Below are 24979 nucleotides of genomic sequence, written 5' to 3'. Positions count from 1 at the left end.
AGGGCCTTTTATTGTGTTAAGAAGTGTCTCCCAATAGAATTTGACTTCTAGAAATGTGTTTAGTTGATTCCTTTTATAATACCCGTACTGCTCCAGCTGAATGATTTCAGAAACCTTTGATAGCCACTGTGAAGCTGTTGGGGTTAATACAGACTTCCACTGCTGTGCGATCAGCACTTTCGCACTGTTTATACATATCCTAGTCAGTGTAGTGCGTAATTTGCAGTGGAGTTCTGGATTTTGGTTTAGTAACACTATTTCTGGAGTGAGTGTGAATGTCTCCCCTAATGTGTTTTGTAGTGCCCCTTCTATTGAGCTCCAGAATGTGCGTAGTTTGGGGCATTGCCACCAAATATGAGCCATGGTACCTACTTCTCCGCATCCCCTCCAGCACTGTGCTGTTGAGGAAGGGTATATTTTGTGTAACCTTTGTGGTGTCAAATACCAACGCATGAGGACTTTGAAGTTCATCTCAATGATTTTTGTGGAGGTGGATGACTTACGTGTGTTGTGATAGATTATCTGCCAGTCTTTGTCTTCTATTTGGATGTTTAAGTCTCTTTGCCACTGTACTGTGAATTGTGGTGGGGTTTGTTGTTTCGCGGTTTCAAGGGCTTTTTTGGCTCGCGACATAGTTCCTTTAAAGGGTATCTCTGAGAGACATAGTTGCTCAAAGGGAGTAGGGGATCTTATCAAGTCCTCTCTTGCATGATTATTGTGGATGTAGTGGTGCAATTGAGAGTGTTTCAACCATGATGTGAATGCGCCCCTTAATATGGTCGTTAAGCTGTCTTTGTGTTTGAGCTTTCGATTTTCTAGTAGAGTGATCATAGGTACTGTTTCAGGGAGTTCCCGTGGGGCCTTGGCGTTTTTTAGTGGAGTGTAACCTCCTGAAAATTCCATGTTCGGGGAAATTGGGGTTAAGGGTGACTGTGGTGAGGACAGTTTTGGGTATCTCTGGACTAGTTGGTCCCAAGTTTCTAGGATGTGTCTATAGAGGGGGGACGTTGAACATGGGGTGGTTCGAATGTTATTAGGGATCCAGCAGAGTGAGCCTGGTTTAGGTGTTCTTAATATCTGGGAGTCTAGGGATAACCAGGCTTTAACTCCACTCTTATTATGCCAATCTAAGATATATTGGAGGGCCACTGAATGGTAATATGTTTCTATTTGGGGAACTCCTAATCCTCCCCCCCTAAGGGAGCGATATAATGTGGCTGCGTTTATACGGGGCTTTTGTCGTCCCCAAATGAACATGTTGATGCATTGTTGAAGTCTTTGAAGGTAGGGTTTAGGGAGAGTTATAGGTATTGTTTCTAGTATATACAGTATCTTGGGTAGGATTGACATTTTTATGGCTTGAATTCTGCCCCACCACGACAGTGGTTTGTCTCTCCAGTTTTGTAGGGTATGTTGGACATGGTTATGTAGGGGTTTATAGTTCGCGTCAAATAGTTGCTGTATTTTGGGGGTTATAATATGTATAATTTTTATGTGTTTATTTCCTTCTTGGACAAAATTAATTTTGCTCAGAGATAATTGAGTACGAGTGCTCAAATACATCTTTGCATCTGAACTTGATATGTTTGTACTTTTATTGTTTTCTTTTGTTTTAATTATGACTATAAGGAGTTAACATGTAGAGCTATTTAATAGAGTAGATTGTAGCAAGATGTTAGTCTATAATTAAAGTGATGGTAAACTATAACAACATCCAACATTCCATCTGCTAGAAATAAAAAAAGGCACTTTCATCCATGAAATCACATACATTTTAAATTATTGAGAAAGATTACTTTTTTCGATCTTTATATTTTGCCGCCGTTCCTCTGCCCGTACATTCAACCCATTTTTTTTTTTTTGGGGGGAGGGGTCACGTTTTCTCATGTTCCAATCAAAAGCCGGGCCAGCCGGCGACTTTGTAAGACACACACGCCCCTCTTTAGCATAGCGCTGCGCTACATTTACATTAGAATACGGCGTGTCACATAACATGCAGAGACGCGCAAGATTTCCTGCATTTGATCCGAAACAAAGTATTAACATCATCGCAGCAGAGCACATTGACAGGCAAGCATAAAATACAATCGATTCAATGAAGCTTTAAAAACACGATGCCCATAGAATGACGTAGAGAGCGGGTGGTACCGCTCTCTACCTCAGTACATGAATAGAGCAGGAAGTAATGCCGGGGGTGAAGTAAACATCGATAATGCGATGAAAGTAATATATAAATTTAAAAACAAACGATTGAGCTAAAAGAAACATAGCGATCTAGGCTGTATCTGCTTGAGGATTAATAATTTAATGTGCATTTGTAGAAAATTTAGCATCACTTTAAGCGTGGGGGAAGGTGTAAAACAAATTAGACTGTGTCAGCCTGTTGAGCTGTAATTTTTAAATTTTTAGTAAGTTACTTTTTAACTTTCGAACAATCATTATGTGATTGTACTATTTTCTTAATTATTATCTTCTAAATATTGTTTACCTGCTTTATTTAATTATTAATATTGTATAATATATTAATTTTCTTTAGTTTGCAATATGTGTAGTTTTCTTTTTATGAAATGTCTTATATTATTAGTGATGTTTCTACATTTTTTTTTATAGTTAAATGATATAGTTAAATGGTAATAAAAAGGTAGAGAAAAGTGAAATGCTTTCATATATTAATTTATTTACCTTTATCAGGCTCTATAGGCATATACGTGTAACATTGCCTGAGCATCACTTACATGCATGTTAGGTGCCATAGTTTATAGGTTTACTACATTCCTATATTTTACACAATTCTAATACAGATCCATATTTTCATCAAAGCCCGTTCAGTAGTTAATATATATTTCTGAACAAATTTGTATCTATTTTAGATTCGTCAGTTTGCTGCAGTCTTACTGCGCAGACGACTCATTAAATCTTGGAAGTCCATAACAGGCGAGCAACAAGAGATGTGAGTATGAGAATCAATATCTCCTCATCATATTTTTCTTTAACCTCATCCTGCGTTTTTACTTCCTTGTACACATTATCATCTGAAGCTTTTACCCATACATCCCCTGACACATTCTGTATTAATTCATGTTTTGTAAATAACTAATATCGAATTATTACATTTTCTTCTGTTATGTGTGATCAGTCCACGGGTCATCATTACTTCTGGGATATAACTCCTCCCCAACAGGAAATGCAAGAGGATTCACCCAGCAGAGCTGCATATAGCTCCTCCCCTCCACGTCAGTCCCAGTCATTCTCTTGCACCCAACGACTAGATAGGATGTGTGAGAGGACTATGGTGATTATACTTAGTTTTTATGACTTCAATCAAAAGTTTGTTATTTTACAATAGCACCGGAGCGTGTTATTACTTCTCTGGCAGAGTTTGAGGAAGAATCTGCCAGAGTTTTTTACTATGATTTTAACCGGAGTTGTTAAGATCATATTGCTGTTCTAGGCCATCTGAGGGAGGTAAAGGCTTCAGATCAGGGGACAGCGGGCAGATGAATCTGCATTGAGGTATGTAGCAGTTTTTATTTTCTGAATGGAATTGATGAGAAAATCCTGCCATACCGTTAAAATGACATGTATGTATACACTTCAGTATTCTGGGGATGGTATTTCACCGGAACTACTCTGTTAAAGGTCACTAATCCTTTTAATAACTATTTATCATGTAAACGTTTTTGCTGGAATGTAGAATCGTTTACATTGCTGAGGTACTGTGTGAATAAATCTTTGGGCATTATTTTCCACTTGGCAGCTTTTTTTGCCTTTATTTCTGACAGTTTCGTTTCTCTTCACTGCTGTGTGGGAGAGGGAGGGGCCGTTTTTGGCGCTCTTTGCTACGCATCAAAAAATTCCAGTCAGTTACTTTTATATTTCCTGCATGATCCGGTTCATCTCTGACAGATCTCAGGGGTCTTCAAACTTCTTTGAAGGGAGGTAAATTCTCTCAGCAGAGCTGTGAGAATTCTTATAGTGACTGTGAATAAAAACGTTGCTTTGTATTTTTTATGTCAAATTTAATTATTATTATTTTACTAATGGGAACAAACCTTTGCTAAAAGTTGTGTTGTTTTAAAGTTTGATGCTATAACTGTTTTTCAGTTCATTATTTCAACTGTCATTTAATCGTTTAGTACCTCTTTGAGGCACAGTACGTTTTTGCTAAAAAAGATTATAACCAAGTTGTAAGTTTTTTGCTAGTGTGTTAAACATGTCTGACTCAGAGGAAGATATCTGTGTCATTTGTTCCAATGCCAAGGTGGAGCCCAATAGAAATTTATGTACTAACTGTATTGATGCTACTTTAAATAAAAGTCAATCTGTACAATGTGAACAAATTTCACCAAACAGCGAGGGGAGAGTTATGCCGACTAACTCGCCTCACGCGGCAGTACCTGCATCTCCCGCCCGGGAGGTGCGTGATATTATGGCGCCTAGTACATCTGGGCGGCCATTACAGATAACATTACAAGATATGGCTACTGTTATGACTGAAGTTTTGTCTAAATTACCAGAACTAAGAGGCAAGCGTGATCACTCTGGGGTGAGAACAGAGTGCGCTGACAATGCTAGGGCCATGTCTGATACTGCGTCACAGCTTGCAGAGCATGAGGACGGAGAGCTTCATTCTGTGGGTGACGGTTCTGATCCAAACAGATTGGACTCAGATATTTCAAATTTTAAATTTAAATTGGAGAACCTCCGTGTATTACTAGGGGAGGTCTTAGCAGCTCTCAACGATTGTAACACCGTTGCAATACCAGAGAAACTGTGCAGGTTGGATAAATACTTTGCGGTACCGGCGAGTACTGAAGTTTTTCCTATACCTAAGAGACTAACTGAAATTGTTACTAAGGAGTGGGATAGACCCGGTGTGCCGTTCTCACCCCCTCCAATATTTAGAAAGATGTTTCCAATAGACGCCACCACTCGGGACTTATGGCAAACGGTCCCCAAGGTGGAGGGAGCAGTTTCTACTTTAGCTAAGCGTACCACTATCCCGGTGGAGGATAGCTGTGCTTTCTCAGATCCAATGGATAAAAAATTAGAGGGTTACCTTAAGAAAATGTTTGTTCAACAAGGTTTTATATTGCAACCCCTTGCATGTATCGCGCCGATTACGGCTGCGGCAGCATTTTGGATTGAGTCGCTGGAAGAGAACCTAAGTTCATCTACGCTAGACGACATTACGGACAGGCTTAGAGTCCTTAAACTAGCTAATTCTTTCATTTCGGAGGCCGTAGTACATTTAACCAAACTTACGGCTAAGAACTCAGGATTCGCCATACAGGCACGTAGGGCGCTGTGGCTAAAATCCTGGTCAGCAGATGTTACTTCTAAGTCCAAATTACTTAATATACCTTTCAAGGGGCAGTCTTTATTTGGGCCCGGTTTGAAAGAAATTATCGCTGACATTACAGGAGGTAAGGGCCACGCCCTACCCCAAGACAAAGCCAAAGCTAAGGCTAGACAGTCTAATTTTCGTCCCTTTCGGAATTTCAAAACAGGAGCAGCATCAACCTCCACTGCACCAAAACAGGAAGGAGCTGTTGCTCGTTACAGGCAAGGCTGGAAGCCTAACCAGGCCTGGAACAAGAGCAAGCAGGCCAGGAAACCTGCTGCTGCTCCAAAGACAGCATGAACCGAGATCCCCCGATCCGGGACCGGATCTAGTGGGGGGCAGACTCTCTCTCTTCGCCCAGGCCTGGGCAAGAGATGTTCAGGATCCCTGGGCACTAGAGATCATATCTCAGGGATATCTTCTAGACTTCAAATTATCTCCCCCAAGAGGGAGATTTCATCTGTCAAGGTTGTCAACAAACCAGATAAAGAAAGAAGCGTTTCTACGCTGCGTACAAGATCGGTTATTAATGGGAGTGATCCATCCGGTTCCGCGGTCGGAACAAGGACAAGGGTTCTACTCAAACCTGTTTGTGGTTCCCAAAAAAGAGGGAACTTTCAGGCCAATCTTAGATTTAAAGATTCTAAACAAATTCCTAAGAGTTCCATCGTTCAAAATGGAAACTATTCGGACAATTTTACCCATGATCCAAGAGGGTCAGTACATGACCACTGTGGATTTAAAGGATGCTTACCTTCACATTCCGATCCACAAAGATCATCACCGGTATCTAGGGTTTGCCTTCTTAGACAGGCACTACCAGTTTGTAGCTCTTCCATTCGGATTGGCTACGGCTCCAAGAATCTTCACAAAGGTTCTGGGTGCCCTTCTGGCGGTACTAAGACCGCGAGGGATTTCGGTAGCTCCGTACCTAGACGACATTCTAATACAAGCTTCAAGCTTTCAAACTGCCAAGTCTCATACAGAGTTAGTTCTGGCATTTCTAAGGTCGCATGGATGGAAAGTGAACGAAAAGAAGAGTTCTCTCTTTCCTCTCACAAGAGTTCCATTCTTGGGGACTCTTATAGATTCTGTAGAAATGAAGATTTACCTGACAGAAGACAGGTTAACAAAGCTTCAAAATGCATGCCGTGTCCTTCATTCCATTCAACACCCGTCAGTAGCTCAATGCATGGAGGTGATCGGCTTAATGGTAGCGGCAATGGACATAGTACCTTTTGCACGCCTACACCTCAGACCGCTGCAATTATGCATGCTAAGTCAGTGGAATGGGGATTACTCAGATTTGTCCCCTACTCTGAATCTAAATCAAGAGACCAGAAATTCTCTTCTATGGTGGCTTTATCGGCCACACCTGTCCAGGGGGATGCCATTCAGCAGGCCAGACTGGACAATTGTAACAACAGACGCCAGCCTACTAGGTTGGGGCGCTGTCTGGAATTCTCTGAAGGCTCAGGGACTATGGAATCAGGAGGAGAGTCTCCTGCCAATAAACATTCTGGAATTGAGAGCAGTTCTCAATGCCCTTCTGGCTTGGCCCCAGTTAACAACTCGGGGGTTCATCAGGTTTCAGTCGGACAACATCACGACTGTAGCTTACATCAACCATCAGGGAGGGACAAGAAGCTCCCTAGCAATGATGGAAGTATCAAAGATAATTCGCTGGGCAGAGTCTCACTCTTGCCACCTGTCAGCAATCCACATCCCGGGAGTGGAGAACTGGGAGGCGGATTTCTTGAGTCGCCAGACTTTTCATCCGGGGGAGTGGGAACTTCATCCGGAGGTCTTTGCCCAAATACTTCGACGTTGGGGCAAACCAGAGATAGATCTCATGGCGTCTCGCCAGAACGCCAAACTTCCTCGCTACGGGTCCAGATCCAGGGATCCGGAAGCAGTTCTGATAGATGCTTTGACAGCACCTTGGAACTTCGGGATGGCTTATGTGTTTCCACCCTTCCCGCTGCTTCCTCGATTGATTGCCAAAATCAAACAGGAGAGAGCATCAGTAATTCTAATAGCACCTGCATGGCCACGCAGGACTTGGTATGCAGATCTAGTGGACATGTCATCCTGTCCGCCTTGGTCTCTACCTCTAAGACAGGACCTTCTGATACAGGGTCCATTCAAACATCAAAATCTAACTTCTCTGAAGCTGACTGCTTGGAAATTGAACGCTTGATTTTATCAAAACGTGGTTTTTCTGAGTCGGTTATTGATACCCTGATTCAGGCTAGGAAGCCTGTTACCAGAAGGATTTACCATAAAATATGGCGGAAATACCTATACTGGTGCGAATCCAAAGGTTACTCCTGGAGTAAGGTTAGGATCGCTAGGATATTGTCTTTTCTACAAGAAGGTTTAGAAAAGGGTTTATCAGCTAGCTCATTAAAGGGACAGATTTCAGCTCTGTCCATCTTGTTACACAGGCGTCTGTCAGAAAATCCAGACGTCCAGGCTTTTTGTCAGGCTTTAGCTAGGATCAAGCCTGTGTTTAAAGCTGTTGCTCCGCCATGGAGTTTAAACTTAGTTCTTAACGTTTTACAGGGTGTTCCGTTTGAACCCCTTCATTCCATTGATATAAAATTGTTATCTTGGAAAGTTCTGTTTTTAATGGCTATTTCCTCGGCTCGAAGAGTCTCTGAGTTATCAGCCTTACATTGTGATTCCCCTTATCTGATTTTTCACTCAGACAAGGTAGTTCTGCGTACTAAACCTGGGTTCTTACCTAAGGTAGTCACTAACAGAAACATCAATCAAGAGATTGTTGTTCCATCCCTGTGTCCAAATCCTTCTTCAAAGAAGGAACGTCTTCTACACAATCTGGATGTAGTTCGTGCCCTCAAGTTCTACTTGCAGGCAACTAAAGATTTTCGCCAAACTTCTTCCCTGTTTGTCGTTTATTCTGGACAGAGGAGAGGTCAAAAAGCTTCTGCTACCTCTCTCTCTTTTTGGCTTCGTAGCATAATACGTTTAGCCTATGAGACTGCTGGACAGCAGCCTCCTGAAAGAATTACAGCTCACTCCACTAGAGCTGTGGCTTCCACTTGGGCCTTTAAGAATGAGGCTTCTGTTGAACAGATTTGCAAGGCTGCAACTTGGTCTTCGCTTCATACTTTTTCCAAATTTTACAAATTTGACACTTTTGCTTCTTCGGAGGCTATTTTTGGGAGAAAGGTTCTTCAGGCAGTGGTTCCTTCTGTATAATGAGCCTGCCTATCCCTCCCGTCATCCGTGTACTTTTGCTTTGGTATTGGTATCCCAGAAGTAATGATGACCCGTGGACTGATCACACATAACAGAAGAAAACATAATTTATGCTTACCTGATAAATTCCTTTCTTCTGTTGTGTGATCAGTCCACGGCCCGCCCTGTTTTAAGGCAGGTAAATATTTTTTAAATTATACTCCAGTCACCACTTCACCCTTGGTTACTCCTTTCTCGTTGTTTCTTGGTCGAATGACTGGGACTGACGTGGAGGGGAGGAGCTATATGCAGCTCTGCTGGGTGAATCCTCTTGCATTTCCTGTTGGGGAGGAGTTATATCCCAGAAGTAATGATGACCCGTGGACTGATCACACAACAGAAGAAAGGAATTTATCAGGTAAGCATAAATTATGTTTTTTTACTGTGCCGCTCAATAACATAACTTTTTTTCCCCTGTACATATCTTTCTCACTTCTTTTGTTTTTGATAGGTTTGCTTTTTTTGTATTTTTCTTTAAATGCAAATTAATTTTCTTTTTTTTCAGCCTCAAGTCTCTTCTTCTAGAAACCATTCAGCGGGAACCAGAGTAAGTTATTCACTCTCTACTTCATATATTTTGGCAATTTGTTTTTTGTTATTTATTTAAAATCATCTTTTTTTTTTTTTTTTTGTAGTTTTAGCACAACACTCCCCTCTACACAGTGTCAATATTAGAACATTTTTAAGATCAATATGGCGTTATCAGAACAATAACAGATTTTATAATGAAATAAAAGGACACTGATTTGTGAGGAACTCTGTTGTGTTGTGTCAATATTTTTGTTTTGTAATTTTCCATATGGGTTTTGCACCCATTCTGGCCTGGGTTTAATTGCCTGAGTCACTGAGAGTTGTGCAGCTGTCTGTGATTGCCGCTGACTGAATACCCAATGCTGGGATATTTGGAGTGACATGGGATGTGCACCCAGTCTGGTTTGAGAGGGCAGTCCATTTCTATGTTTTGTACGTGTCTAGGAAAATTATAAAACACCTGTGTCACCCTTGTTTGTATCTTAGGTTGCTTGGTAGAAGGAACCTTTTTTTATGTACTGGTTCCTATATTTTCTCATCATATTTGTCAAGCCCTGCCTTCTATCTAAGCATAAGCACCAACCAGAGTAACCATGTTTAAAATTATGTGCAGCTCATGTGGACTTAACCTGCTCCCCTCATGACGGATTTTTTTCTCCATATCATATCCCTAACAGTTCTACTAGCATTGGGAACATTATAAGAGAAGCTTTAGGCCCTTTTTAACAATCTGGTAGCTTTAAGAGTTTTTTATTTGAGCACTTTTAAGAATTATGTGTATGGCCCTTTAAGAGAACTGGCAATAGCTTAGTTCATGATGCGGTTGAGTAATGCAGGCTGTGGAACACATTTTGATAGGGTTTATATGCCTATTATGCTTGGTGCAATATATTTTATTCTCAAACAGCCAAAAGTTTTTTTTTTTTTTATTATTATACAAAGACACCGGCTTTACTCACAGCAGTAGCTCTGCCCCTCAATGTTTCCGGGCTTTTCTCTCTCAATCCGGAGCCTCTGTGACTATATCTCAGCTACAACAGTTGAGGCCTACTTCTAATGATTTTTTTATGTGTTTTGTGCCTGATAGATATTTGACTGAGAGGGAAAGTCTTTATATGTTGTGCTGTTAGAGAACTATGTAAATCATGTACATGAACTATTCCTATTTCTCCAACATAGGTGTGTCCGGTCCACGGCGTCATCCTTACTTGTGGGATATTCTCTTCCCCAACAGGAAATGGCAAAGAGCCCAGCAAAGCTGGTCACATGATCCCTCCTAGGCTCCGCCTTCCCCAGTCATTCTCTTTGCCGTTGTACAGGCAACATCTCCACGGAGATGGCTTAGAGTTTTTTTGGTGTTTAAATGTAGTTTTTATTCTTCAATCAAGAGTTTGTTATTTTAAAATAGTGCTGGTATGTACTATTTACTCTGAAACAGAAAAGAGATGAAGATTTCTGTTTGTAAGAGGAAAATGATTTTAGCAACCGTTACTAAAATCGATGGCTGTTTCCACACAGGACTGTTGAGAGGAATTAACTTCAGTTGGGGGAAACAGTGAGCAGACTTTTGCTGCTTGAGGTATGACACATTTCTAACAAGACTTGGTAATGCTGGAAGCTGTCATTTTCCCTATGGGATCCGGTAAGCCATTTTTATTAAATAAGAATAAAGGGCTTCACAAGGGCTTTAAAGACTGGTAGACATTTTTCTGGGCTAAAACGATTGATTTATAAGCTTTTTTAATAGTTTATAGCTTTGAGGAGTTATTTTATTCTTGGGAATTATGTTAAATAACCGGCAGGCACTGTATTGGACACCTTTTTCACTGGGGGCCTTCTCTAATCATAGGCAGAGCCTCATTTTCGCGCCACTAATGCGCAGTTGTTTTTGGGAAGCAAGGCATGCAGATGCATGTGTGAGGAGCTCAGATACATAGAAAAAGCTTACTGAAGGCGTCATTTGGTATCGTATTCCCCTCTGGGCTTGGTTGGGTCTCAGCAAAGCAGATACCAGGGACTGTATAGGGGTTAAATATAAAAACGGCTCCGGTTCCGTTATTTTATGAGTTAAAGCTTTCAAATTTGGTATGCAATACTTTTATGGCTTTAAGACACTGTGGTGAAATTTTGGTGAATTTTGAACAATTCCTTCATACTTTTTCACATATTCAGTAATAAAGTGTGTTCAGTTTAAAATTTAAAGTGACAGTAACGGTTTTATTTTAAAACGTTTTTTGTACTTTGTTATCAAGTTTATGCCTGTTTAACATGTCTGAACTATCAGATAGACTATGTTCTGTATGTGAGGAAGCCAAGGTTCCTTCTCATTTAAATAGATGTGATGTATGTGACACAAAATTTAGAGAAAATGATGCCCAAGATGATTCCTCAAGTGAGGGGAGTAAGCATGGTACTGCATCATCCCCTCCTTCGTCTACGCCAGTCTTGCCCACACAGGAGGCCCCTAGTACATCTAGTGCGCCAATACTCCTTACTATGCAACAATTAACGGCTGTAATGGATAATTCTATCAAAAACATTTTAGCCAAAATGCCCACTTATCAGCGAAAGCGCGACTGCTCTGTTTTAGAAAATACCGAAGAGCATGAGGACGCTGATGATAATGGTTCTGACATGCCCCTACACCAGTCTGAGGGGGCCAGGGAGGTTTTGTCTGAGGGAGAAATTTCAGATTCAGGGAAAATTTCTCAACAAGCTGAACCTGATGTGATTACATTCAAATTTAAATTGGAACATCTCCGCGCTCTGCTTAAGGAGGTGTTATCTACTCTGGATGATTGTGACAATTTGGTCATTCCAGAGAAATTATGTAAGATGGACAAGTTCCTAGAGGTCCCGGGGCCCCCCGAAGCTTTTCCTATACCCAAGCGGGTGGCGGACATTGTAAACAAAGAATGGGAAAGGCCCGGCATACCTTTTGTCCCTCCCCCTATATTTAAGAAATTGTTTCCTATGGTCGACCCCAGAAAGGACTTATGGCAGACAGTCCCCAAGGTCGAGGGGGCGGCTTCTACTCTAAACAAACGCACTACTATCCCTATAGAAGATAGTTGTGCTTTCAAAGATCCTATGGATAAAAAATTAGAGGGTTTGTTTAAAAAGATGTTTGTTCAGCAAGGTTACCTTCTACAACCAATTTCATGCATTGTTCCTGTCACTACAGCAGCGTGTTTCTGGTTCGATGAACTAGAAAAGTCGCTCAATAAAGATTCTTCTTATGAGGAGATTATGGACAGAATTCATGCTCTTAAATTGGCTAACTCTTTTACTTTAGACGCCACTTTGCAATTGGCTAGATTAGCGGCGAAAAATTCGGGGGTTTGCTATTGTGGCGCGCAGAGCGCTTTGGCTAAAATCTTGGTCAGCGGATGCGTCTTCCAAGAACAAATTGCTTCACATACCTTTCAAGGGGAAAACGCTGTTTGGCCCTGACTTGAAAGAGATTATTTCAGATATCACTGGGGGTAAGGGCCACGCCCTTCCTCAGGATAGGTCTTTTAAGGCTAAAAATAAACCAAATTTTCGTCCCTTTCGCAGAAACGGACCAGCCCCAAGTTCTACATCCTCTAAGCAAGAGGGTAATACTTCTCAAACCAAGCCAGCCTGGAGGCCAATGCAAGGCTGGAACAAAGGTAAGCAGGCCAAGAAACCTGCCACTGCTACCAAGACAGCATGAGATGTTGGCCCCCGATCCGGGACCGGATCTGGTGGGGGGCAGACTTTCTCTCTTCGCTCAGGCTTGGGCAAGAGATGTTCTGGATCCTTGGGCGCTAGAAATAGTCTCCCAAGGTTATCTTCTGGAATTCAAGGAGCTACCCCCAAGGGGGAGGTTCCACAGGTCTCAATTGTCTTCAGACCACATAAAAAGACAGGCATTCTTACATTGTGTAGAAGACCTGTTAAAAATGGGAGTGATTCATCCTGTTCCATTAGGAGAACAAGGGATGGGATTCTACTCCAATCTGTTCATAGTTCCCAAAAAAGAGGGAACATTCAGACCAATCTTAGATCTCAAGATCCATCGTTCAAAATGGAAACCATTCGGACAATTCTTCCTACCATCCAGGAAGGTCAATTCATGACCACGGTGGATTTAAAGGATGCGTATCTACATATTCCTATCCACAAGGAACATCATCGGTTCCTAAGGTTCGCCTTTCTGGACAAGCATTACCAGTTTGTGGCACTTCCATTCGGATTAGCCACTGCTCCAAGAATTTTCACAAAGGTACTAGGGTCCCTTCTAGCGGTGCTAAGACCAAGGGGCATTGCAGTAGTACCTTACTTGGACGACATACTGATTCAAGCGTCGTCTCTACCACAAGCAAAGGCTCATACGGACATTGTCCTGGCCTTTCTCAGATCTCACGGGTGGAAAGTGAACGTAGAAAAAAGTTCTCTATCTCCGTCAACAAGAGTTCCCTTCTTGGGAACAATAATAGACTCCTTAGAAATGAGGATTTTTCTGACAGAGGCCAGAAAATCAAAACTTCTAAGCTCTTGTCAAGTACTTCATTCTGTTCTTCTTCCTTCCATAGCGCAGTGCATGGAAGTAATAGGTTTGATGGTCGCGGCAATGGACATAGTTCCTTTTGCGCGAATTCATCTAAGACCATTACAACTGTGCATGCTCAGTCAGTGGAATGGGGATTATACAGACTTGTCTCCGACGATACAAGTAGATCAGAGGACCAGAGATTCACTCCGTTGGTGGCTGACCCTGGACAACCTGTCACAAGGGATGAGCTTCCGCAGACCAGAGTGGGTCATTGTCACGTCCGACGCCAGTCTGGTGGGCTGGGGCGCGGTCTGGGAACCCCTGAAAGCTCAGGGTCTTTGGTCTCGGGAAGAATCTCTTCTCCCGATAAATATTCTGGAACTGAGAGCGATATTCAATGCTCTCAAGGCTTGGCCTCAGCTAGCAAAGGCCAAATTCATACGGTTTCAATCAGACAACATGACGACTGTTGCGTATATCAACCATCAGGGGGGAACAAGGAGTTCCCTGGCAATGGAAGAAGTGACCAAAATAATTCAATGGGCGGAGATTCACTCTTGCCACTTGTCTGCAATCCACATCCCAGGAGTGGAAAATTGGGAAGCAGATTTTCTGAGTCGTCAGACATTTCATCCGGGGGAGTGGGAACTCCATCCGGAAATCTTTGCCCAAATAATTCAATTGTGGGGCATTCCAGACATGGATCTGATGGCGTCTCGTCAGAACTTCAAGGTTCCTTGCTACGGGTCCAGATCCAGGGATCCCAAGGCGACTCTAGTGGATGCACTAGTAGCACCTTGGAGCTTCAACCTAGCTTATGTGTTCCCACCGTTTCCTCTCATTCCCAGGCTGGTAGCCAGGATCAAACAGGAGAGGGTATCGGTGATCTTGATAGCTCCTGCGTGGCCACGCAGGACTTGGTATGCAGATCTGGTGAATATGTCATCGGCTCCACCATGGAAGCTACCTTTGAGACAGGACCTTCTTGTTCAAGGTCCGTTCGAACATCCGAATCTGGCCTCACTCCAACTGACTGCTTGGAGATTGAACGCTTGATTTTATCAAAGCGAGGGTTCTCAGATTCTGTCATTGATACTCTTGTTCAGGCCAGAAAGCCTGTAACTAGAAAAATCTACCATAAAATATGGAAAAAATATATCTGTTGGTGTGAATCTAAAGGATTCCCATGGAACAAGATAAAAATTCCTAAGATTCTATCCTTTCTTCAAGAAGGTTTAGAGAAAGGATTATCTGCAAGTTCTTTGAAGGGACAGATTTCTGCTTTATCTGTTTTACTTCACAAAAAGCTGGCGGCTGTGCCAGATGTCCAAGCTTTTGTTCAGGCTCTGGTTAGAATCAAGCCTGTTTACAAACCTTTGACTCCTCCTTGGAGTCTTAATTTAGTTCTTTCAGTTCTTCAGGGGGTTCCGTTTGAACCCCTACATTCCGTTGATATCAAGTTATTATCTTGGAAAGTTTTGTTTTTGGTTGCAATTTCTTCTGCTAGAAGAGTTTCAGAGTTATCTGCTCTGCAGTGTTCTCCTCCTTATCTGGTGTTCCATGCAGATAAGGTGGTTTTGCGTACTAAACCTGGTTTTCTTCCGAAAGTTGTTTCTAACAAAAATATTAACCAGGAGATAGTCGTGCCTTCTTTGTGTCCGAATCCAGTTTCAAAGAAGGAACGTTTGTTGCACAATTTGGATGTAGTTCGTGCTCTAAAATTCTATTTAGAGGCTACAAAGGATTTCAGACAAACATCTCTCTCTTTTTGGCTTAAAAGCATCATCAGATTGGCTTATGAGACTGCCGGACGGCAGCCTCCTGAAAGAATCACAGCTCATTCCACTAGGGCCGTGGCTTCCACATGGGCCTTCAAGAACAAGGCTTCTGTTGATCAGATATGTAAGGCAGCGACGCCGTGGACCGGACACACCTATGTTGGAGAAAACAGAATTTATGTTTACCTGATAAATTACTTTCTCCAACGGTGTGTCCGGTCCACGGCCCGCCCTGGTTTTTTAATCAGGTCTGATGATTTATTTTCTCTAACTACAGTCACCACGGTATCATATGATTTCTCCTATGCAAATATTCCTCCTTTACGTCAGTCGAATGACTGGGGAAGGCGGAGCCTAGGAGGGATCATGTGACCAGCTTTGCTGGGCTCTTTGCCATTTCCTGTTGGGGAAGAGAATATCCCACAAGTAAGGATGACGCCGTGGACCGGACACACCGTTGGAGAAAGTAATTTATCAGGTAAACATAAATTCTGTTTTTATAATGATTATTTGGTTGGGTTTAAATAACACCCCACTACTAAACAAATATATAATGTGTTTGTAGATTTGTTAATGAAAACATGCAATGTTAGGACATCTTATGTTGTTATATTTCTTAATTGGGGCTGATCTCTGCCAATCAAATCAGAACCTCAAACTCACACTCCCATTGACAGTAGAGAAAAAATCTAGGGGCGTAAAGCATTCACCCTCATATGACAGAGTAAATAGGCCAAAATGTAAACTTTATTAATAATAAAAACAGGAAACCTTGCTACTCACACCCCACCACCAACTATAAAAATAGTGTTACACCCCCCTGTTTCCTGGCCGATAGCTGGATACGTCGACTTTAGGTGCCAGGGGTGTAAAGCACGAGTAATATAACAAACTCTTTTCGGCCGTTATGCTGGCCTTTCTCAATGTTTTTACAAAAATGACAAGCCGGAGTTATGGGCATTCAGTCATTTTAAATCCTTACAACTTGGTAACTGAGCAATCCGTGCTTTGATAGTCATCCAACCCCCTCCTACAAATCAAGCCTATCCATTGATTGGCCATGTAGCAGGTATGTGTTACCAGGGAGACGACGAAAGGTAAAGCCCTTTCTTCCAAGTAGTGCTACATATTTATAAGTTCAGGGATCGTTGTCCCACATACATTCTAACATGCTACCATTCACAGTATTTCTCCATTATGGATCACAGCCTCATTGCTGTCTTACTCATAACCGTAGCTAACATCTGCACTTAAAAAGTTCTAGTCGGTATGACCGCTCTTTCAATTGCTGATCGCTTATTCTTATCCCACCCCATAGCAAAAGTCTCCACCCCTTGTTCTACGGTGGTAAGCCTATCATGGTCCTAGTAATTGTTGTGTGCCTTCCAATTTCTTATATAATGAAGCCTACTAAGTATTCAACACTATTTACTAGGCATTCATATCCATCTGACAGACTGCAAGTTTATGAATTTCACGCATGTTATATTACGGAGGACCCTACGTCTCCCATCTATTACATAGGCTAGAGGGATGATCTTAAATCTGTGTCACATTGACATTACTTGCAATGTCCAAATGGATACACTATATCCATTAACTTTTGGTTACATAGTTACATTTTACTAATGAGTATATTATTCGACTTTCCCATCTCAATAAAACCAATGAAGCGTTTTTGATAATGGTAACTGCAGATTGTATAAGTGATGTGTTCACACTTCTACTTAATACACATTATAAATCCTAAATTAATAAGGTAAATGCACCATTACTGGTGGTTGTCTATTACCCATAGTGTTATTATTTTCACAAATTATTTCTAGTAAGCTTTACCCTCATCTACACAGGGGAATAAAAGGGTACAATATCATCACTATTCCCAACATTAAACCAAGTATATTGGATTAAAGGAACACCTAGTAATTATTAAATTCATTCATGCCATCTGCCCTGTTATATGTATGGATAAATACTTTATTATGAAATACTAATACAATACTTGGAAGTATATAAATAACACACGTTGTCTAAGTTTTGCATAAAATGTGTATAATGCGTACTATGTTTTACAAGGTACTGTATAATTTGGCAATTTGTTATGATTCTCTCTCTATGAGAGGATGATATACTCAGAATCTATGTATGTCTATAACGTATCATGGAGTCTCATGTATAAATAGGGAGGTGCTTACCAGTAGAGTAATCCACCTGAGGAAGAGGCGTTATACTTGAAACGTGTAGTGGGGTTGTAAGGAGATGCCCGCCAGTAATCCTGTCTGTGGTTTGTAGTTTGAGTGTTCACGATTCCAACTGCTGTCAAGCGGACCATCGCCATTATATACATAATGCAAGTATTTTTTATTTCTTTATATATTTTTGTTTGTTTGTTTTTTATGGGTATTCCCTTCGCTGTATGTGGTTTCACATTGGTGATATTTGTTAAATATATCACATCAAAAATGTTATTATTTGAATAAAATGTAATAGATTTTGTATCTGTTGTAGACTGAAAGTTTTTTAGCGCTGTCTCATCTTTCTTCATCTTTTGCAAGAATTAGTATAATTGTTCATTTGTGTTAAGGATAGCAGCTTAATTGCAAATAAAAAATATAAAATTGTAAAATATATTAATTCATTGTATATTGCAATATTATAAAGCAAACGCAAAACAGAAGGGCACCTCATGTGGAGATCGACCAAACCAAATCCAGATGAACATAAATGACAGCCAAATGGGTACTTACATTTAACATATATTGCATTATTGTTTTTTACTATATATTATTTTTAGTGTGTTATATCTATATTAGAGTATATATAATCCAGAGGAGCTCTCAGGCAAGGATTAATAAAATATCTCTTTATAACAATGTTATGTATATTATATATACAGTAAAGTTCTTTCATGCAGATAATGGACATTGGTCATGAATATTTTCACTATTTGATAAGATCCATTGGCATCTCTTATTTCATTGTATGAGTGATTTATATGTATGCACATACATTTATCATGCAGAAACTTAGCATTAATTATGAATATTTTCATTTACTATGCACTTTGTATATTTACTTTGTGAGTATACACGGTCTCTACTTACTCTGGACATGGATTTACAAGTATCTGTGTGCTACTCCTTAGTCAGGAAGGCCACATAACAGTCTATGTGCAAATACTTAAGTAGGTACATGTATAGTACACCTGATGCTTATGTCATGTACAGATTTTTAAACTTTGTATAAACTTATGTATAGGTTTCTACATTTCAGGTTCTACCCTGAAAATAGTTTGGATATCCAGACTGATTCTTTTATCCTTCAAGGGATTGAATGTTTTTGTTTTCTTTGAAACAGAGGCCCTCTGATTGACCAGCTGCCCTATATAAATGTTGTCTATGATCTTTAAGAGTGGCAACATTTACAAAAGAATTTGGAGGATATGGTCATATTTAATCCTAGTACCCATGTAATCTAAGGGTCAAGAGATTTTACCCCAATCTTTTTTTTTTTTATCCAAGGAATATACAGTCCTTCCCTGGCTTTCATATCCCTAAACATATTGGTCTGGATTCCCTCTTGTATAATGAAAACATCCTTCATGGTCTTTTTCCCTTAATCAAGGGTCAGTTTATGACTACTATAGACCTCTAGGATTCTTATCTGCACTTCCCTATACATAGGGATGATTTTCAGTTCCTTAAGGTTTTGTATATCTGCAAAACTCTGCCAGTTTGCCACTCTGTGTGGGATACACTCTTGTCGGTAATCAGAACCAGGACATTCCAGTTGATCCTTATCTGGCTATTATCTAGTGCAAGCTTATTTCCTGTCAACAGCTGTTGCTCTTACTCTCAGACCTCTGTCTTTCAAGACAATAGTTTGAGTATCAATGTACATATAGCTCCTTATATCCTGCAATGAGGGTAGCATTTACAGGAGTCATAATAGACTCAATCCTTATGCATCTATTTTCCTTACGGAACTTTGCATTATTAAGATTCAGCGCTTGTGTCGCTTTCTTCAATGAGCTCCATCCATTTGTTTCTTTAGCCCCCTCTTCACTCGTGACCCCTTTAGTGGCTATGCTACATTAGTAGTTAATTATCTACATTTGGCACACAGATTGCTTTGGATTTCTCTGTCAGTCTTTTTCTTAAATACACAAAGTCTGTCTTTGTCCCTTGAGACATCCTTCCTTGGTTAGTCTTGGTCTATTGTACCAAAGAGCTCCGGTCTCTCAGGCTGGGGGACTGTCTGGGTTTCTCGAAGATTGCAAGAAGTTTGGCATCACCTTGAGGCAAGGTTACCGACCAACATTCCGGGAACTTCGGGCAGGTCAGCCCTGGCCTCTATTAGAGGAGGAGAGTTTATCCGTTTCCAGTCAGACGACATGGCGTTGGCCTATATAGATGATCTCAGGGATTTTCTGCAGTCCAATGGCAATGCAGAAAGTGTTTATTACGTTGTCTTGGGCAGAGAGGAATTCTAGATCCCTATTGGCAATCACAATACCATGTGTGAACAACTTGGTGGTGGATCATTCCAGCAGTGCATCGGTCCATTCATGAGTGGTCTCTCCATAGGACATTTTTGATCACTTATTGATCCAGTGGGCTGACAGGACATAGTTCTATTATTATTATTATTATTATAATTATCAGTTATTTGTAGAGCGCCAACAGATTCTGCAGTGCTAAAAACATGGGTCTAATAAGTACGGTAACAATTATGGGAGACAAAGGGATAGAGGACCCTGCTAGGAGTTTCACTGTTATAAATGAGCTCTCATGAAGGTGATCTACGAAGCAGCTAGGCTTTTAGCCTTACATGCGAGTTGTAATAGCCTCTCACTTAAATCTCACACTTCCAAGCTATTGTGCAAGATAAAAAGATCCTAGGTGCACATATTAGTCACCTTGATTATGTCCATGGGACTTCAACTAGCATACCTGTTTTTTTTATTTTTTTTTATTTCAAGTGTTTTTCTTGGATAAAACAGGAGTCAACGTTAGTAATATTAGTTGCTCCAGCCTGTCACCGCAGGACTTGATATGCGGACCTAGTGCAGATGTCTTTCCATAGCTCTCTCTTTCTAAAACTCAGGTCTCAAGGTTCTCTTTTCTATCAAGATCTAATGTCTAATTTAATGGCGTGTAGTTTGAACGCCTAGTTTTTGCACAGAGATTTATTTGATTCAGTCATTGAATCTTTATTGCAGGCCAGAAAGCCTGTAACACAAGAGATTTAGCACAACATTGGAAGACATACTTTAAATGGTTTTCTTCCAGAGGGTTTTCTTGGGATCGTTTAAAATTCCTAGAAACCTTTAGTTTTCAGGATGACTTGGTCAAGGGTTTGTCAACTATTTTCTGACTTATCTCTTTTTCATAGGAATTAAGCTAAACTTCCTGAGGTTCAGAGTTTTGTTCAGGCGTTAGTTAGAATTAGGCCACTGATGGAACCTATTTTACCACCCTGGAATCTGAACTTACTTTTCTATATATTACAAGGTTCTTCTCTTGAACATTTGCATTACATTGCTATTGTCTATTAACTGGCAAAGTACTCTTTCTTTTAGCAATCTGTTTACTATAAATAGTTTCTAAATCGATAACCTTGTCTGTGATTTTACATTTCTCACTATTGCAAGGTGAAGGCTATACTTTGTACCAAATATTTTCTTTCTAAAGGAACATACCAATCAAGAGATGGTTGTCCCTTCATTGTTTTTATATCCTGCTAACTCTAAGTAGCAGATATTACATAATCTGATCATAGTAAACTCTTTGAAGTTCTATCTCCAAGCAACTATAGATTTTAGTCAAACTTCTATTTTGATTTTTCACTACTAAATCTAGTAAGGTAGCATTTGCCTCTTAACTCAAAAGAAGGTATTCAAGACTTTCTTGAGAGTTGGAAGGTCACCTTTCTAAGAGCCTTACATCTCTTTTTGCAAGAACAATTGCAACATTGTGTGTTTTTTAAACATTTTACATCTTTGGAGCAGATTTGCAAAGCTGCAACATGTCTTATCTGCATACTTTTTTCAGAGTTTATCGCTTTTAGGTTTTCCTTTTTAGCAAGCAGCTTTTGGCAGGAAAGTCCTTCAGGCCGCAGTGTTGGCTAAATAAGAACTGCCTGAAAAATTGTCCCACCCTTTCCATAATATTGTTATGGAGGACTGTGGACCATCATAATTTTACGAAAGGAAACAAAATGTATGCTTTCCTGATTATTTTCTTTCGGAATGGTGATGGTCCACAGACCCCGTCCGTTTACATTTTTGTGTGACAATTCTAATCAACCTCTATAGACCCTGCTTTGCCTTTCCTACCTTTCCTTCCTATTCTCTATTCAGCTATACATAAAACTAAGAGAGAGATGGGAGGTGGGAGGGTTTTAAAGCTTGTATGGGTTCTTGACCTCCTTCTAGTGGCGTAAAATGTTTTAATTTGATTTCTGAGGATCAGCTTTTAAAATGCAATTAACAAAGATAATGACTTAATACATACAGTAATGAAATACATATCCAGTAATCTTTCTAAGACCTTAATAAATCCTAGCAATATTGCAAATACCAAAAATACTGAAGTATGACAACACAAATGACTAAGTAAGTACCATGTGCGGTTTTAACAACAAAGTGAGTGAAGACAACTCTTTTCTGACTGTCACTAATCAATTTTTCTCAGTCCCCTAGATTAAACCAATAGACAGTCGAATTGCATAATCAACAAAGGGAAACTAAACCCAAATTTTTTCTTTCATGGTTCAGATAGAGCATGCAATTTTAAGCAACTTTCTAATTTACTCCTTGTATCAATTTTTCTTCGATCTCTTGCTATCTTTATTTGAAAAAGAAGGCATCTAAGCTAAGGAGCCAGATACTTTTTTTGGTTCAAAACCCCGGACAGCACTTGTTTAATGGTGGGTGCATTTAGCCACCAATCAGCTAGCACAACCCAGGTTGTAAACCAAAAAATGGGCTGGCTTCTAAACTTAGTCTTGCTTTTCAAATAAAGATAGCAAGAGACTGAAGAAACATTGATAATAGAATTAAATTGGAAAGTTCCTTAAAATTGCATGCTCTATCTGAATCATGAAAGAAAAAATGTGGGTTCAGTTTCCCTTTAAGAGAAAGAAAATGCACTCTGAATTTCAAGTGAACGGTAGATTTTTCCCCCCTGACAAATGTCAAAATCGTTCGATTTGTCGGCCCCCTTTATCATGTGACAGCCATCAGCGAACCACAGAATCCTACATGTATACACTGTGAATTATTGCATATGCTGAGTTTAAGAGCTGGTGCCTAAAAAGTATAAGCCCCCCACATTAATATCATTAACAATGAGGAAGTGCATTCTCATTCCATTTGATGTTGTGCATAGTTTTATGTGTAGTCCTTTGCATTCTGTATGTTCTATATAGTTATCTTTTTATTATTTCCATTGTTTTTCATTTAACTACTCATTCTTTCACTATTTTTGCTGAATTTCGTGGGGGTTCATATGCAACTGCTTTCTCCTAATTTTGTGTCTGCTTTTTTGTCGTTTGTTCACATGTTTTGATTTTCCGGCTACCTTGCAGGCACAAAGTTCGTCATGCTCTTGCTCAGCTTTCTGCGGTGATCCTGAAGAATGTAGAGTTGACTTGCTGGCCACAGTTTATCAAGTTTGTGCAAGATGCGTCTCGCAGCACAATCCCCGAAGAGAGACAGGTTTGTATACACCCTTTATTTTTCATATATATATATTTCTTTTTATTATTATTATTTTTTTGAGGTACTCAGGTTAGGCATACAAACAGTATAAATATACGAAGGAAAATGTCGTACAGTGAGTTGTCATTAAATACCAAAGAAAAGATATGCAGTCCAGCTTAGTTCAACAATGGTGTGTTAAACCTTCCACACAACTAACCAACAAAATAATGCACACTTAAAGACGGCAAAGTTGATAGATGGTGCCTATACAAAGGGAACCTTCCGTAGCCAACTCAAGAGGTCACTCTTGGACCTGAAATTAGGAAACATGTCTGAAAGTGAGGGAAGGTAAAATGAAATGGAGAGACCACTCTTGGATCTCACTTTTATGACCTCAAATTTTATATTTTATTTTTCTGTGGTGCTAATCCTTGAAACTACAACTACAACCAAGTAATATATTTTAATAAACAAACTCTTATCTGGGGACTCTGTAGACCTGAACTACCAAGGCACAAAAACAAATATTGGGCACTCCGGAGCTCTTAAATATCTACAGTAGATTTTATAGTGGGCAGACAACTTCAAAAATTAGAATATCAAGGAGACATAATGTGTTAGAATCATTTGTATACCCAAAAATCTATGCTATAAGGAGGTTGGTACATTTAAAGGGGCACTCAATCAAAATTAAACTTTCATTATTCAGATAGAGCAGCCATTTTAAACAACTTTCCAATTTACTTCCATTAACTAAATGTGCACAATCTTTTTATATTTAAACTTTTTGAGTCACCAGCTCCTACTGATCATGTGCAAGAATAAGTGTGTATGCATTTGTGAATGGCTGATGGCTGTCACATGGTACGAGTATGCATTTGTGATTGGCTGATGGCTGTCACATGGTACAGGGGGAGTGGAAAAAGACATAACTTTTAAAATTGTCAGAAAAAAAATCTACTACTCATTTGAAGTTCAGACTAAGTGCTATTGCATTGTCTTGTTATCTTGCATTTGTTGATTATGCAAATCTATTGTGTTGACTGGTCCTTTAAGATAGGTGAGACTAACTTTGAAGTAAATAAGTTACTTGCCCCCTAAACTGTGCGCCAGGACTAGGTTGATGACATTGACCGAGTTACAGGAGCTAGGTCAGTTTATTTTAAAGGATCAGACTGAGAAACATATTGTGTCCTTGTTAAATAGGGACCGTGTATATAGTAGTTTGTTAGGGAGCGATGCTATACAGAAAAAGACTTTACAAAGATCAAACCAGTAGCCACAAACCAAGTAAGATGCATTGTCTGCAATGTATCAGAGTAATCCCCCAGAATTAAAGAAGTAGATAAAGTGAGCATGCCTTTACTGTCTCGGCCGCTGACAGCTCGGCGTTGGCAATAAAATACAAGGGGGTGAGAGTTACCGACATAACATAAATATAAGCCCATGGGATCCAATATCGTAATAAGATATCTATTAAAATGTGTATAGAGAGATTTTTGACTGGCCTCTATTTTTCTATAGCGGACATACCTAACCTACGCCTAGATTACGAGTTTTGCGGTAAGGTGAAAAAGCAGCGTTAACAGGTCCTAACGCTGCTTTTTTACGCCCGCTGGTATTACGAGTTTTGCAGGTATAGGTGTACCGCACACTTTTTTGGTCTTACTGCAAACCGACTTACGTAAATTTCGTAAAGCCTTTTTTCTATGGGACTTCCATAGCGCTGGTATTACGAGTTTGTCCTGGGAGGCCAAAAAGTGAGCAGTACAGCCTACCCTGTCAAGATTCCTAATGCATTTTAAAGTCAGTAGTTATGAGTTTTACACTACAACACT

The 24979-nt window shown here is 40.1% G+C and overlaps 1 protein-coding gene across 2 annotated transcripts in view; it reads left to right on the top strand.

Moving 5' to 3' along the window:
- Positions 1–24979, top strand: part of IPO4 (importin 4) — a 722238-nt gene that overhangs the window by 36163 nt on the left and 661096 nt on the right. For both annotated transcript variants that reach the window (XM_053702364.1, XM_053702363.1), the window contains exons 3-5: positions 2871–2950; positions 9114–9155; positions 23027–23156. In XM_053702364.1, the coding sequence (XP_053558339.1) occupies positions 2871–2950; positions 9114–9155; positions 23027–23156 (252 nt within the window). The remainder of the gene's footprint in view (positions 1–2870; positions 2951–9113; positions 9156–23026; positions 23157–24979) is intronic.

Source organism: Bombina bombina, chromosome 2 (assembly GCF_027579735.1).
Source record: "Bombina bombina isolate aBomBom1 chromosome 2, aBomBom1.pri, whole genome shotgun sequence".
Lineage (NCBI taxonomy): Eukaryota > Metazoa > Chordata > Amphibia > Anura > Bombinatoridae > Bombina > Bombina bombina.
The sequence above is the reverse complement of the archived record's forward strand: the minus strand, read 5'-3'. Positions and strand labels throughout refer to the sequence as shown.